The sequence below is a fragment of the Juglans regia genome, chromosome 16 (assembly GCF_001411555.2).
Source record: "Juglans regia cultivar Chandler chromosome 16, Walnut 2.0, whole genome shotgun sequence".
Taxonomy (NCBI): Eukaryota; Viridiplantae; Streptophyta; class Magnoliopsida; order Fagales; family Juglandaceae; genus Juglans; species Juglans regia.
The window spans coordinates 5,029,962-5,045,403 of record NC_049916.1 but is presented as its reverse complement, the minus strand read 5'-3'; the positions used below and the strand labels follow the sequence as shown (position 1 = coordinate 5,045,403).

The following is a 15,442-nucleotide window of genomic DNA, read 5'->3' as shown; positions in this document are numbered from 1 at the left end:
AAATAAAACTACATTTTCAAATTTCAAAACAAAAATTATATTAAAAATTAAATTTTAAAAATATTTTAACTTTATAATATTTTTATTCAACTTTTTATCTCTCATTTCCTAAGACTTAGTAAAACATCTTAACTCAAACAATTTTACCACTATTTATAAACAATTTCACTACTATTCATAGAATTTGCATCTCATCTCACTTTCTAAATGAGCCCTAAATATATAAAAACCATTCCTGTTTAAGGATAATTAAGATAAAAGAAACATATTTAAGTATTATTGTACATGGAATAAGGTTTCAAATATTTAAATTAGTAATTAGACGTGGATGGCATATATAAAAGTAATGTAAGATAAAGTTTCTATAGTATGCAAATCCCACTGTACTCGCCTTGAAAAAATAGGAGACCACCATAAAAAAGTAAGGTTTTTTCATATTGATCCTAGATTTTTGTTATTTTTTTAAAATGGAGAGTACACGAGAATTGAACACTCTAGAACTGTATAAATCATTTTCTGATCCTTGCTAATTTTGGATCGAAATTCCTATGGCCATTTGTTTAATCAAGACAATAATATATAACATTGAGATGAAATCATTTGTTGTTGAAAGTAGTTTCCTCTCTTTTTCTAGAAAGAGAAAAAAACTCATATTTCCGTTCAGTTTGGCCAAAGGAAGGTGTGAGTCTTGGCTCCACCTTCCTCTCCATCTCCTTTTCCTTTACACTACCTATATGTGCATATGTAGTTTTTTTTTACGCCGGTTTAGATTTTCTCAGATCTGCTGCACTCCGACCATGGAAAGTCGACACGCACCCTACCATGACGTTCCCCTACTGCCGATCTACTGGGATGACGCGGATTGACCCAACCCCACCTCCATACCACTGACGTGTGGCTCTCACATACCACTCTAAAGGTGCGAGTTGACTGTCCCTCCGCCGCAAATATTGTTTTCCGATGCCAGTCTATTCGGATGATCGTTTTTCCTAACTGATGATGTTGTTAATGGGATTAAGGATCTCTCCAAAAAATATCTCAAGACAACGGGTTGCAGTGCACCCGCTTACACTGTCTCCAGCGGTGGCTTACATTCTGAACGTCTCTTAAGACAGTACCCTCTTTGTAGGGCTTGGGTAGTGACCAAAAAATTGGTCACAAAACCCATTTTTTTGTTTTTTCATTTTTATCATCACTTTTGCACTGCGGTTGTTATATCGGGGTATTTGTTGGGAACCCCACCCCCCTAACATGTATCATCTTTTATTTTAATAAAGTTTGCTTGCATAGGGGAAAAAAAAACATTGAGATGAAAGAGATAAGAGACATGAGGTTTAGCAGGGTGCACTTGTAACCAATAGCATAGGGTTTCACTGGATCTGGATCCATTGCCATTTTATTTAGACTGAAAAATGTCTTTTTATCATTAGTTTTACTATCATTTTTCATTTTTTCTTATTTCTTGATGTTGCAAACAAGTTAAATCAAAATTTTTTTGTTATATTAAGGGATGATAAAATTATAATTAATTAAAACATAAAAGATGATGATAATTAACATCTCCTTTTACTCTTATACTATAAAAAAAATAAGTATTTGTGACAGATTATTTGCATTGATAATGACTATTTGTGACAAAAATAGACTCATTTTGGTAGGAAATAATAATTTTCGCTAAAAATAACTAGTGAAAAATTAAATGATATCACCGGCTTGGTCTTTTTTCATATTTTAACAATTTTAACAATCTAGTGTTCCTTTTTTGTTAGTTGTAGTTGCTAGTATTAGGAACTTATATGCTGCCAAAATTTTTTAATACACACCATGTCAGAAACGTTTGTTATTTGAGAAGTTCATCTTAGTTGATTTGATTTTCATAGCTTTCTTTTGTGTCATAAGTTGTATAAATTTATGTTCTTATGCAGAGGATATTTATGTTACCCTACTTTTCAATATCATTTGAAGGGTACGATATCTATTGGAAAAGTCCCCTTAATCGAGTAAAGGTACTTTCCATTGGACTCTTTCTTTGTAGTTATTTTCTAACTTTCCAAGAAGAAGTTATTTTTTTTTTTATTTTCATTCTTTATAATTACCTAGAAGCTATTTGCTTGGTTAGCTTGCAAGAAGCGTCTATTTATAGGGATTTAAATTATCAACTCTTTCAGCAACAGAAGTACTTCACCAAACAAAGTTAATGATTTTTATGGGATTGACCTCTTTTGCTATTGTATGAATTTGCTTACAACACCAACAGCTGTAGCATCTATCACTACAACTTATGCTATTCAATCATTAGCTAAATTTATTCCAAAAACTTGCAGCGTACATATGTTGTTTGGGTAGGCGCGCGTAATGCACAAAGGAGGTTTCAATGTATGTTGGTTATGCTTTTGAGATTGAGAATGGACCAACTGTGCATATTCGTGATGGTAGAATCTATTTTTTTCAATTGGAGGTCACGCGTACCTTCCAAAGTGGCCTTTTTTGTGTGGACTGCAGTACTTGGAAAAATTCTAACTACAAAAAATTTAAGAAAGATGGGACTCATAGTGATGGACTAGTGTTATTTGTGCAAAAAACATGGAAAATCAGTGGACCATTTACTATTGCATTGTGAGGTGACGAGAGAGTTGTGGAATGAGATATTTAGTAGGATGAATGTTGCATGGGTTATGCTGACAAAGGTGGTTGACTTGCTTGCTTGTTGGAAGAGTCTACAAGGTTGTTCACAAGTAGCAGCAGCTTGGAAGATGATCCAGCTGTGCATTTGGATGAAAAGGAATGCACACTGCTTTGAAGATAGAGAGCGATCAATGGAGGAGCTTCAGAATTTTTTTCTACACACTTTACTTTTATGGTTCTCAGCCATTGTTCTTAATGGAAACAGTGTACATGAGTTCCTAGCTCTAATTTAGTTTTTTAAGAATGTATTTAGGTTTTCTATTGTATACTCTCTGTGTACATAGGTCATGCCTATTTTCATTCATATTAATGAAAATTACTTTTTACTGATAAAAAAAAAATATCTAATGTTTCTCATGATATCCAATTCTGCATGAATAATTGAACTCTAGTTAACATACTAGTATCTAATATTTCTTATATCAAATTCAACATCAATAATTGAAATATAGTACAACATGGCAAAGAGCATAACTACAAGTTATAACAAAGAGAGTTACAACTTATATTTAGCTGTTTGATTAACAAAACTTTGGAGCATTTTTAGGAAACTTGATTTTGGCTTTCTTTGCACAAGATGGATATGCTGATTAAGAATAACGACTATAAAGTATGCATGTTGCCTTTGTCTTTACTCCAAGTACTTCTTCTTCAATGACTCCATGTAAAAATTAAGTATGTCTCGATTTAGTAATTGCTACTCTTTGTTTGCTGGATTTTGGAGGTCATGTTTTGCCATGCAAAGTGAGTTTATGTTTGTGTTGAGGAGATGCCAACACAAACATAAACACAGGTTGAGGCAAGAGAATTACACCAAGGGAACATCACAAGATTATTGGCAGTTATAGACTTTTTTGAAGATCGTTCTCCTATCATGGTCTTTAATCTATGTAGTTAATTATGTTATTTTAGTTTCTTTCTTTTTTTTTTGGATCGATTAGAGTTGTTTTTATAATATTGAGTTGGTGAAATTGATAGCACAGTTTGTACATGTTTGTTTGAAATTGATATATGATGTTTTGCGGAATTTGAATCTCCATTGCGTTCATATTTATGCCACTCTTTTTCTAATCTGCATAGAGGAGCTGAAGAGGGGAAGAGAAATCGAGGGGAAGAGGGATCTGAGAGAGATAGAGAGAATAGAGATTTGAGGGGGGAACATAATTTTTTTATTATTATTATGATTAATTTGCGGTGATTTAAGGGTTAGTTTGGATAGAAAGTTTAGATGAAATGTTTTGTTGAAAGTCGAATAAAATACTGTTAAATATAATTTTTTAGTATTATTTTTATTTTAGAATTTGAAAAAGTTAAATTGTTTATTATATTTTTGTATAAGAATTTTAAAAAGTTGTAATAATGAGGTGAGATCATGAGATGAGATATATTTGTGTATCCAAACCCACCTAAGTTTTAGTTGGAAAAACCTATTATTTGCAAAGAGTTTTGACCCATTCCAAATAAGTTTGGAATTATCATTACTCATGTATCACTTTTGCAACGAAAGTATATATCACGTTGCAAATTTGTGACAAATATTTACTCTTTAGCAACGAATTATTAATATACTTTTTGCAACGAATCATTATATCATTGGTTAATATACATATACATATACATATACTTTTTTGTAACGAATCATTATATCATTGGTAATATACATATATATTTACTTTTTGCAACGAAATGAAAACCATTGCTAATTTGTGTAAGAATTATGTTTTGTGACGGAAGCTTGTAGTTGCTAATTGAGTGGGTATTTTTTGCAACGAAAAGAAGTCGTTAATAATTAAGGAATTGATGGGTGGGTATTTTTTTCGGTGAACATATTCGTTGGTAATGTAATTACGATTTTTGGAAAAGACTAAGTGCAATGATAATTTTGCAAGGAAAATATTTTGTTGCAATTGTAATTATTTGCAAAAAAAACTAAATAATTTACTCATTGTAAAAAGAGTATTATTAGCAAAGAAATATAAACCGTTGTAAATAGTTGTTGCAAAAACCTATTTCCGTTGTGGTGTGTGTATATATATATATATATATATATATTGAATGGAAAATATGAACTTCACTAACTTAAAGAAATAGCAAAAACCTACGTACAGTCTAGTTGAATAATCAACTCAACAGAGTCTGGTTCTAACTCTAAAGAACTCTTGGCAAGATTATGAGCAAATTCATTGCCACATCTTTTAACAAAAATAACTCTCCAATTACTAAGATTTGAAAGTTGAGCCTTGGTATCACTAAGTATCATTCCAACTCGATCAACTCTATCCTTTTGCTGTTGAAGACCAAGAACAACTTGTCGTGAATCACCTTCCAGGATAATTGATCTCAGCCCCATCTCAAGTGCCAAACCAGCAGCAAAAAAAGCTCCTTGAGATTCTGCCAATAGAGGATCAAATAAACTAGGCCTTGAAAACTTCTTAGTAGTAAGAACCCGACCCTCGTGGTCTCTAGCAACAATACCATACCCTGCTCTTCCCTTAGACTTAGATAAGGCAGCATCCCAATTAGTTTTGACTTGACCAAAAGGAGGTGGAGCCCAACTCATATTGTCTGCTGTTGACACACTAGATGTAGCTTTAGAACCAAGCTGGACATCTTGAAACTGAGCAACCAGCTCCCTAGCCTTGTTAGCAAGAGCAGAAAGATGATCAAAAGATCCCTAAAAAATGAATTGATTTCTTCTGTACCATATACTCCTAGCTGTAACTGCAAAAAAATCCATATCTTCCTGGTCACATATTGAAATTAGCCTCTCAACCAACTCTCTGAAGCTACCTGTTCTAATAGAACTTCTGTTGATCGCTCTTGGCCCTTGACTCCACACATCCATGGCGGAGGCACAACTCCACAAAGCATGAGACATTGTTTCTTCTTCCCTTAGGCAGGTGGGGCATAAAGGTGAGTCAATAACCTTTTTCTTGAAGAGATTTAAATTTGTTGGCAAGGATTCGAGGCATGCTCTTCATAGAAAAACTTTTGTAGCATTGGGAATCGTGAACTTCCAGCATGAGGTCCACTCTAATTGCAGATAATTCCCAGTAGAGGTCTGACCTTTATTCATGTTAACAATCTCCTTTTGCAGATGATAAGCACTCTTAACTGAAAATAATCCATCTTTGGTACCCAGCCATATCAATCTATCTCGAGAGCCAACTGAGCTGATAGGGATTTTGTGTACAACAACAGCTTCATCTTCCTTAAACACAGTAGCCACCAACTCCTTCTTCCATTGCTTGCCTTCAAGATCTATGAGATCTGCAACCCTGCAGATTCTGGTAGACAGATTTTGGGTGACTGAACCTTAAAACTGGTAGGGATAGGTAACCACCTATCCTTCCAGATTAAAATATCAGCTCCATTACCAATCCTCCAAAAAGATCCTCTCTCAACTAAATGCCTAACAGCACAGATACTCCTCCACATGAAAGAAGGCCTCGAGCCCATCTTAGCATTAAGGAAATCAATAGAAGGAAAATACTTCCTCTTCAGAACCTATGAAGCCAGAGAATTAGGATGTTGTAGGATCCTCCATCCTTGTTTAGCCAATAAAGCCAAGTTAAAGCTTTCCAATTCTCTAAATCCTAAGCCTCCAACAGCCATAGGTTTCCCCATTTGTTGCCATGAAACCCAGTGAACTTTATTCTCCTGTTGTTGCTGACCCCACCAAAATCTGTGCATGACCCTATTAAGCTCTCTAAGAAGGGCTTGAGGCAATTTAAAAGCCCACATACAGTATGTAGGAAGGGCTTGTATAACAACCTTTAAGAGAATCTCATTTCCTGCTTATGACAGTAGCTTAGTTTTCCAGTGGCTAATACGAGTTCTTACTCTATCCAATATTCCTTTGAAAGCTTGAAACCTTGACTTGCCAACAAGAGCAAGCAAGCCCAAGTATTTTTTCATAGCAAGAAGTGGATTTGAGACTAGCCATCCCCAATATATACTCCTTAGTCAACCTCTTAGTGTTTTTACTGAAAAAAAATAGAGGTTTTATGTGTGTTAAGTTTTTGTCCTAATGCCCTTTCATAGAGACTAAGCAATTCAAAAATCTTGGTCCACTCCATAGTATTTGCTCGACAAAACAACAAGCTATCATCAGCAAAAAAGAGGTGATTGATGCTGAAATTACCCCTACCTATAGGAAAACCATGTATCTGTTTGATTGACTCAGCATGATTCAAAAGGGAACTTAGTACCTCAGAAACCATAATGAAGAGATAAGGGGAGAGGGGATCCCATTGTCTTATGCCCCTTGTGGGTTGGAACCAGCCTTGTGGAGAACCATTAATGAGAAGAGAGTAAGAAACAGATTCAACACATTGCATCACCAACCTGATCCATCTAGCATTAAAGCCCAACTTGCTCATAACTTCAGCCAAAAAACTCCATTTCACTCTATCATAAGCCTTGCTCATATCCAACTTCAAAGCCATATAACCTTGTTGTCCCTTCCCCTTTGATTTCATAGAATGCAAGGTCTCAAAAGCCACAATAACATTGTCAAGAATCAACCTCCCAGGCACAAAAGCACTTTGTGTAGGGGATATGATTCGAGGCAAAATAAGTTTAAGCCTGTTGGCAAGGATCTTAGAAATCACTTTGTACAAAACATTACACAAAGAAATAGGCCTATAATCAGAAACAGTTTTTGGCTTTTTGATCTTAGGAATCATCACAATACAAGTCTCATTGATACTTTCCACATCACCTGAAGAGTTAAGGACCTCGAGCACAGCTTTAGTAAGATCATCACCCATTGTGTCCCAATGTTTTTTATAGAACACTGTTGAGAACCCATCTGGACCAGGAGACCCCAGGAGATTCATTTGGAACAAAGTTGCACTGACTTCTTCTTTTGTAAACTCTTTTGAGGATATATATATATATATATATATATATATATAAAATAAGCTCACATGCCAGCACATAAAGGGAACTTTATAAGCAACATATAAATATTATATTGCACAGTATAATCTGAGATCATATCCCTAGTTCATACCAGCATTAGTTTAATGTTTAGAAAGATCGTGCTAATTTACCAATCAAAACGTCCACATGATGTCTTTTAATAATTTTCTGAGGTATTAAAAAATTAAATGATCAATACAACTTAAATTTAAGGATAACATGATGTGTATTCCTTTAGCAACTAAATATATAATCGTAGTTAGATATAGAATTGTATTTTAAGGTACTACGTACGTTTGTCGACATGCGAAATGGATATTCTATTATTAAAAATTAGATATATATGCAATAATTAGTCCTATTTTTTTTTTTTAAGAACTTAATTATATCCACTTGTACTTGTACATTTGGAGTTTCATTTTCTTCTTCAAATTCAAACACTTTTGTACGTATAATTAATGGGAAACTTTTAGCCAATTACCCAATAACCATATATATATATATTAGATCATGGAGATCATGAGAACCATGGCCAGGTTTTGGCACCCATTTACAAGCTCCATGATCACTTCCCAAATATCGCTTTTATATAATTAATGTCTCCATTTCTTCCTAACTAATTATGACATGTTTATAATTACCTCCTCTCATCCAATGCCTTTGAGAATGTTATCATTATCCCTCAAGTAAATTATCATGTATAATGTTTAGGATCAAATTAGGCAACAGATCATCAGAGAAAGTTATCGTACGTACGTGCGTGCATGGTGCCAGGTGCATGGTGTATGGCTTCGATCTCTCCTTAAATATGTGTTATTTCAGAATCGCCACTAGTACCACTCGATCCCCGCATCTTTCGAGGGCAAGGAATCCCCTACGTAACAGTAGGCCGCCTATCTAATATTATCCCTAAAGCAGCATGGAATCATGGATATTGGATATGGAGATGAAGGAAATCAAGCAACAAAAGTCATAAGTACTCAGGATATTCGACTTTTTTACTCGTAAATCGGCTCTGGATTCTACCTGAAGGATGACCAATACGTAAGATCGAAAAAGAGGGATCGAAGTGGATGCAGGTTTGCTAGTGGGTTTGGTTTGCTTTGCTTTAGGGCCTTTAATTAATTTCTTTTCCGATGTCGATGTTTTCTTTTTAGCCATAGAAAATTGATCACAAGAAAATATCAAATTTAAGAAAGATGAGTACGTAGTAAGCTGAAGAATCAAGAAATGTCATGTACAATGTTGTTTAAAGTGGATTTCCTTTGGCCTCTGGCTCGACATTGATTTGATGGCACTTTCCTCCGTTCTTTATAGGAATGATAAGGTTCCTATACTTATAATTTGAGGTTCAATCCCGCACAACTTTTTTATAAAACTTATAATATACATGCACCCTAAAACAAATTTCCTTTTTTATTATAAAAAATTGTTGATTTACGACTAGTTAATTACAGTGAAATGACTATTTGTAACTAAAATTAGTTACGAATAGTCTTTTAATTGTAATAAATTGATCACAAAAATCTATTTTTCTTGTAGTAAATTTAAATATAAAAAAGACTTCTTTCTTTTATTTTTTTCTTTCTGTTTTTTTTTTTTTTTTAGAAAATTTCCTTTCTTTCTTCGGTAGACACGGTGAAAACTGAAAATGTAGCTAGTCTTGCGCATGAGGGCTATAGGAAATATTTCCCTTTATTATTATTAATTTTTTAAAAAAGATGATAGTACCTTAATTTTATTTATAATCCTTATTTTTTGTGGAAAAATCTTGTTTACAACTAAATACCTAGATCTTACATTAAATAAACATAAAAACCAAAATCTATGTATCAAAATCAAAAGACTCAATAAAAGTCAAAAAATAATATTTCCCTTAATTGATGTGAGAGAAAGGGTGAAGAAAATGTATAAAACAAATACTGTATATTTGAAGTAATTATTGCGAGAAAAAAAAAACACAAAAAGAAGGGAAAAAAATATAAAAATCAAATTTGGTTTTGGTTCGGAGGGAGGTTCGGTTGTGGACTTTTAAGCCCAAGATAATCAGCACTTCCTACTCCTCCATCCCCACCCCATCCACCACCCACCATTACAAAACTATCCCACCTCTCTTTTCTCTCCTCTGATCTCCTCTCTTTTTCTTTCTCTGAAGGAAAGTATACAGAGAAAAGCTCTCTTTTCTACCACCAAAACTGGCTGTCGATGACCAAGAACCCACCACAAGACATATCAAACCCAAAACCAGAAGAATCATGGTTAGCTCCCCATTATGAAAATTTATACTTGACTTCACTCATTAATATTCCTCTGATGATCTGTTGCGTATTTTCTTTTTATCTTTTGTGTTTGTTTGATCTTTTGGTGTAGGGAGGAGGAGGTTTAGATGGTGGTCATGATGATCAAGAAAACAAGTGGCCGCCATGGCTGAAGCCGCTTCTTCAAACAAGCTTCTTTGTTCAATGCAAGGTTCACACAGATTCTCACAAGAGTGAATGCAATATGTACTGCTTGGACTGCATGAATGGAGCCCTTTGTTCTCTTTGCCTCGCTTCTCATAGAGATCACCGGGCTATTCAGGTTTGTCATGTTTCCTAGATACATATATATATATATATATATATATATATAGTAGATTCTGCAACTTCTGGTTCTATTTCTTGGCTCAATCAAATCATATATTTAAAAGTTTTACAGATTTCAGTCATGGGGGTTTCAGTTATGAAGATTATTTATTTTATGGGGGGAGGTATTTTCCTTTTTGGTAAGAAAAAAGAAGCTGATGATCTTATGGTGCTGGTTCGGTGATGGATATTAATATTGCTGTGTTATGCAGATAAGAAGGTCGTCATATCATGATGTGATAAGGTTGTCTGAGATTCAGAAATATGTGGATGTAACAAGTGTGCAGACATACATAATAAACAGTGCGAGGATTGTGTTCTTGAATGAGAGGCCTCAGCCTAGGCCCGGCAAAGGTGTCACCAATACCTGCCAAGTCTGTGACCGTAGCCTCCTTGATTCCTTCAGTTTCTGCTCACTTGGCTGCAAGGTAATAATATCATTACACAATAACTGCCGCATGCTGATGATCTTATTTTTCCAAATATCTCCATTTCAGTTAAATATATATATATATATATATATATGAAAATTGCTAAGCGTCCCGTGCCCATAGAAGCTACCACTTGTATTAGTATATATATTTTTTATGTGTTTTTATTTAGTTTTTTTTTATATAGATTTTGTTAATAATTTTAAATATTTAAAAAAAATTAAAAAATTCATAATATTATAAAAAAATTACTTTCTTATTCATGAATTTTTTTTTATTTTACTTCATAAAATTTTTTATTTTACTTCATGATTAAGAAAATATTTTTTAATAATGTTTTAAATTTATTTTATTTTTTTTCAATATATAAAAGTATTAAAAAATCTATATAATAAATCACTTAAAAAAAAAACACTTGAAAGAACAATGTTAGACCAGGAGTCCTAGCGGGAGCTATAGCATTGTCCATATATATATATATATATATATAAATAAAGGGAAACATTCAAACTGAGTCTTATTGAAATTTAACAAACCAATAATATAAAAATACTTTATGTTGGGACTTTATTCATGAATTCTTGGTGCTTTTGTATGTGTTTGGTAGCTAGGAAAATGAATTTGAGAAAGACAATATGACAGACCCTTGATTAATTTCTCTCCTTTTTTTTTTTTTTTTTGAACTGCTATTTCAGATTGTTGGGACATCAAAGAATTTCAGGAAAAAGAAAATGTGCATGGACACTGATCATCAAGGGTATGACACTGAAGGATCACTGAATGGCATTAGCAATATTGGGTATATGAAAAGCAAAGCTCACAGTTTTACACCATCGACGCCACCTCCGACGGCCGGGAATTACAGAACTGCAAAGAGAAGGAAGGGGGTTCCCCATAGATCTCCAATGGGAGGCGGCCTTATTTTACAATACTAAGAAATAGTTGTCTTTTACTTAACAATTAGTATAGGCAAAAACATCACAATGCCACTGCTTTTAGCCTTAGGTGGCAACCTTATTACATATTCTTAAAATCAGTGTCTTATATGTGTGTGTGATATATATATATATATATATACATGTCACAAAGTTATAACATCTGAGCCTTAATTTGTCCATGGAGGCCGGTGTTACAAGTCATATCCGATCTATGTTGTATGCATAGCTATAAATTAAATGTTGTGGATGATATGGAAACCATGCATACATATATAGCAAGGAATATAGATGGTGTCCCATATTAAACATATATATACATACATGTTTGTAGTGCGAATTGTATTGTGAAAATCAATAAATAAAACGACAAATATTATAGGTGTTTGATATTAATTGGAATAGCATTCTGATCTCTTAGCTAGGAAGGTTTGCTCTTCTGTGATCCGTATACATTAACTAATATGATCTCGCAATGTTATCATAGATAAAGCATTTTTTATTTGCGGATATAAATTAAGATCGATATTGCACCCATTAGTTAATAGTTATATATAAGTGTGAGGAAAAACATATATTCATCATATATGATCATCAGTTAATTATATAATTAACTGATCGATCAGTAGAAGATATTGTTGAAGAAATTAACATAAATATCAATTGATGATTTAAAATTGACCACCTTTTATGTAATCGAACTGTACTATATATCACATGATCATATTGTTATCTTTTTTATTATTTAAAAGCGAAAACATTTTTGTTAATTATAAGAATTCTATGTGACAATTATCACATGAATGGATGTCTTTAACCACCATTGATTGGGTGAAAAATTAACATAAGTTATTTTTCATTATTTTTTTTATAATTATCACATTATTTCTAAAACAATATATAAATTCCTAAATTTATAGCATTAAGGTATTTAAAATCTTCAACAAATAATTCAAGGTATTGTGTTAATTAAAAAGACGATGAGATCAAACCAACATTTTTTTTTCCTATGATAATAATTTTTATCCTTTCAGGTCTTGTTTGGATATATAAATACTTTCAACACATCTCATCTCATCATATCATTATAATTTTTTTAAATTTTTATACAAAATATAATAAACAATTCAATTTTTTAAAATCTTAAAATAATAATAATATTAAAAAATATTATTTAATAATATTTTATTCAACTCATTGTAAATCATCTCATATCATCTTATCTCTTCTCATTATATACAAACAAGCCCTCAAATAATATACATTAATACAAATTTATTCTTATCTCCCATAATACATAAAAAAATATATATGCTGTTTTTATTATTATTTTTTTCGATAAAAAAATGTTGTTGAATAGAATCTTTTTATTAATATTATTAAAAAAGAGTACAGGTGAAGTCACACGGACTTTTTTTGTTGCAGTAAATGAGAAGTTCCGGATGATGTGACGTGTACTTTATATTATTCTGAGAATTCTACCGGTAATACCGGCAAACGATAACCATGGTCCATTGCAATTTGCACCCCCAAATAATTGTCCTTTTGGCTGCTCTCAGCCGTCCATTTTGTTGTGCATCAAAACGCATCTTTCGCGCCGTATTTTGTTGAAAATAAACACTTTTTAATCACTAAAAAATGGAAAACTAACAAAAATAAAAAATAAAAAATGGATTAATATGTATAATGTATTAGGTTTTTGTTGGTAGTTGGTGTGGCAAAACGACAAGGGGGCATCGATTTGATTCAATTTTAATGGTGTGAATTGTAATCATTTATATTTATTTTACATTCCATATCTTATAAAAAAAAATTATCAACTATAGAATATATGAGAGTAAATAATAATTAATGTACAACAAAATTCATTATATTTATGCAATAAGAATGAAAATTTGTGTATTTTGAACTCTAATTTTAAGAGTAATATAGTATTATATATATAATAGTTAAGCTATATTTGGTATATAAAACATTTTTGTAAAAAAAAATGTTAGAGAGTTAATGAAAAATAATGCCGCATCAATATATACAACTTTTTTTATTATATATATTTTCTAAATTTCAATTCTTTAAAAAAAAAGAAAAAATTTCTTTCACGAATTCTAGAGACTTTAGAGTGAGATTAAGCTATGTTTAGATGTTGAACTGAACTCAGTTAAGTTGAATTCTTTATGAATAATAATGAGTTGAGTAGTAAAGAGAATTATGTGGGACACATCTAAACTGAGTTTCAAGTGTATTTAGATGTTAAGATGAGTTTAATACTTTTTTATGAAAAATTGAAAAAGGTTATGGTTCCCACGTATAAAAATATTTTAAGTTGAAAAAGGTTGTGGGTCCCATATATATAAATGTTTTGAATTGGGATGAATTTAGTAATTTGAGAGTTGAGTATTTGGATATTAGACTCAACTTAAAATTAAACTGAACTCAAGTAACCAAACGAAGCTGGATAGACAGATGGAGCAAAAATATAAGTATCCTAAATTCACTTCAAATGGATAATATCTATTAAGTACAAAACATTAATTATCTATTTTAATATAAATGTTACCCTTCAGAATATTAATATTGAACCGATTTTCTAGAAGGCATGATCAATACTCAATGAATATTATAAAAAAAATTTTATATTTCTATCTTATATATAGAAGAAAGAAATGAAGAAACATTAAAATAATTATTTTATTATTTTTAATGGGAAACTTATAATTACTTTCAATATATATATGGAAACTCGAATTAACTTATTAATTTATTAATATTGCCAACATTAAAAAAATTGAATATCTTATGACATGATCACTTAGTTTTGACAATATATCTCCATGATATTCAAATGATCAAAGTCAATTTTAGTAGTACTGATCTTGCATTCATTTATGTTATCAGATTCCTGATATTAATTTGTGTAGATTGCAATTAAATTCCTTGTCATACCAATTAATGAATGTTTATTAGAATATAAATCATGTCAAGATTAATCTAAAGATCAGCACTGCCTCAATTAAATAACCGATCCATGAAACACAAAAAATACTGGTTGCTTATAGATCAGAGATTAGTTAATACTTATAAGTCCAAACATGAGGCCAAGTTGCTTCTCGATCCCTATCCTTAGCTTATAGCCAAATACAATATTTTTATGTACCCATCAATCACTATATATCGTGGGATCCTCAGCATTACCCTGACATATATATATATATATATATAATTTTATGTGCAGTTACTTTTATGTATTTTTTATACATTTTATTAATGTGATTAGTTGCGTCACTTTTTTTTTTAATATAAAACAACTATTTTAATCAATCACATTAGTAGAATACAGAAAAAATATGTAAAAATGACTGTATATAACATAATTATATATATATATAGTAATACTACATACAGTCGTGGAATGCGTAAATGTGCAGTCGTTTTGAAAAAGAGTGTGATCCACTATTAAAAAATTAATTTCTTTTCATGTGGATCCCATATTTATTTATTTATTTTTCAAAGCGACTACACATCACTTACACACTCACAATTATAAATATCATTTCTCATATATATATATATATATATATATATATATATGTGTGTGTGTGTGTGTCATCTTAGAGCATTAGCATTGGTTTATGCATATGCATATGTAAAATTACCTCTTTTACATATCTACTTTGCCATTCAAGTAAAATTTCCACATTGGTTTATGCATATTTGAGACAAAATAATAATAAAATATTATTATTTTATTATTATTACTTTTTTGCTAAAATCAATTTTTTATATATATTTTACAATTAACATTCATTACATACATTTGACATTAATAATACAAATGTAATAA

General features: G+C 31.5%; 1 protein-coding gene across 1 annotated transcript; it reads left to right on the top strand.

Moving 5' to 3' along the window:
• The first annotated feature begins 9,664 nt into the window (after positions 1–9,664).
• Positions 9,665–11,997, top strand: LOC109004546. Its single transcript, XM_018983126.2, has 4 exons — positions 9,665–9,869; positions 9,982–10,191; positions 10,448–10,663; positions 11,362–11,997. Exons 1-4 carry the CDS (start codon positions 9,867–9,869, stop codon positions 11,599–11,601), a joined length of 669 nt encoding a protein of 222 aa, XP_018838671.1. The 5' UTR covers positions 9,665–9,866; the 3' UTR covers positions 11,602–11,997.
• The last annotated feature ends 3,445 nt before the right edge of the window (positions 11,998–15,442 follow it).

Bases quoted from the DNA above. Each gene is read 5' to 3' on its own strand.
- LOC109004546 (XM_018983126.2), top strand. The intron at 10,192-10,447 runs GTTTGTCATGTT...TGTGTTATGCAG, and splicing joins GAGATCACCGGGCTATTCAG to ATAAGAAGGTCGTCATATCA. The intron at 10,664-11,361 runs GTAATAATATCA...CTGCTATTTCAG, and splicing joins TCTGCTCACTTGGCTGCAAG to ATTGTTGGGACATCAAAGAA.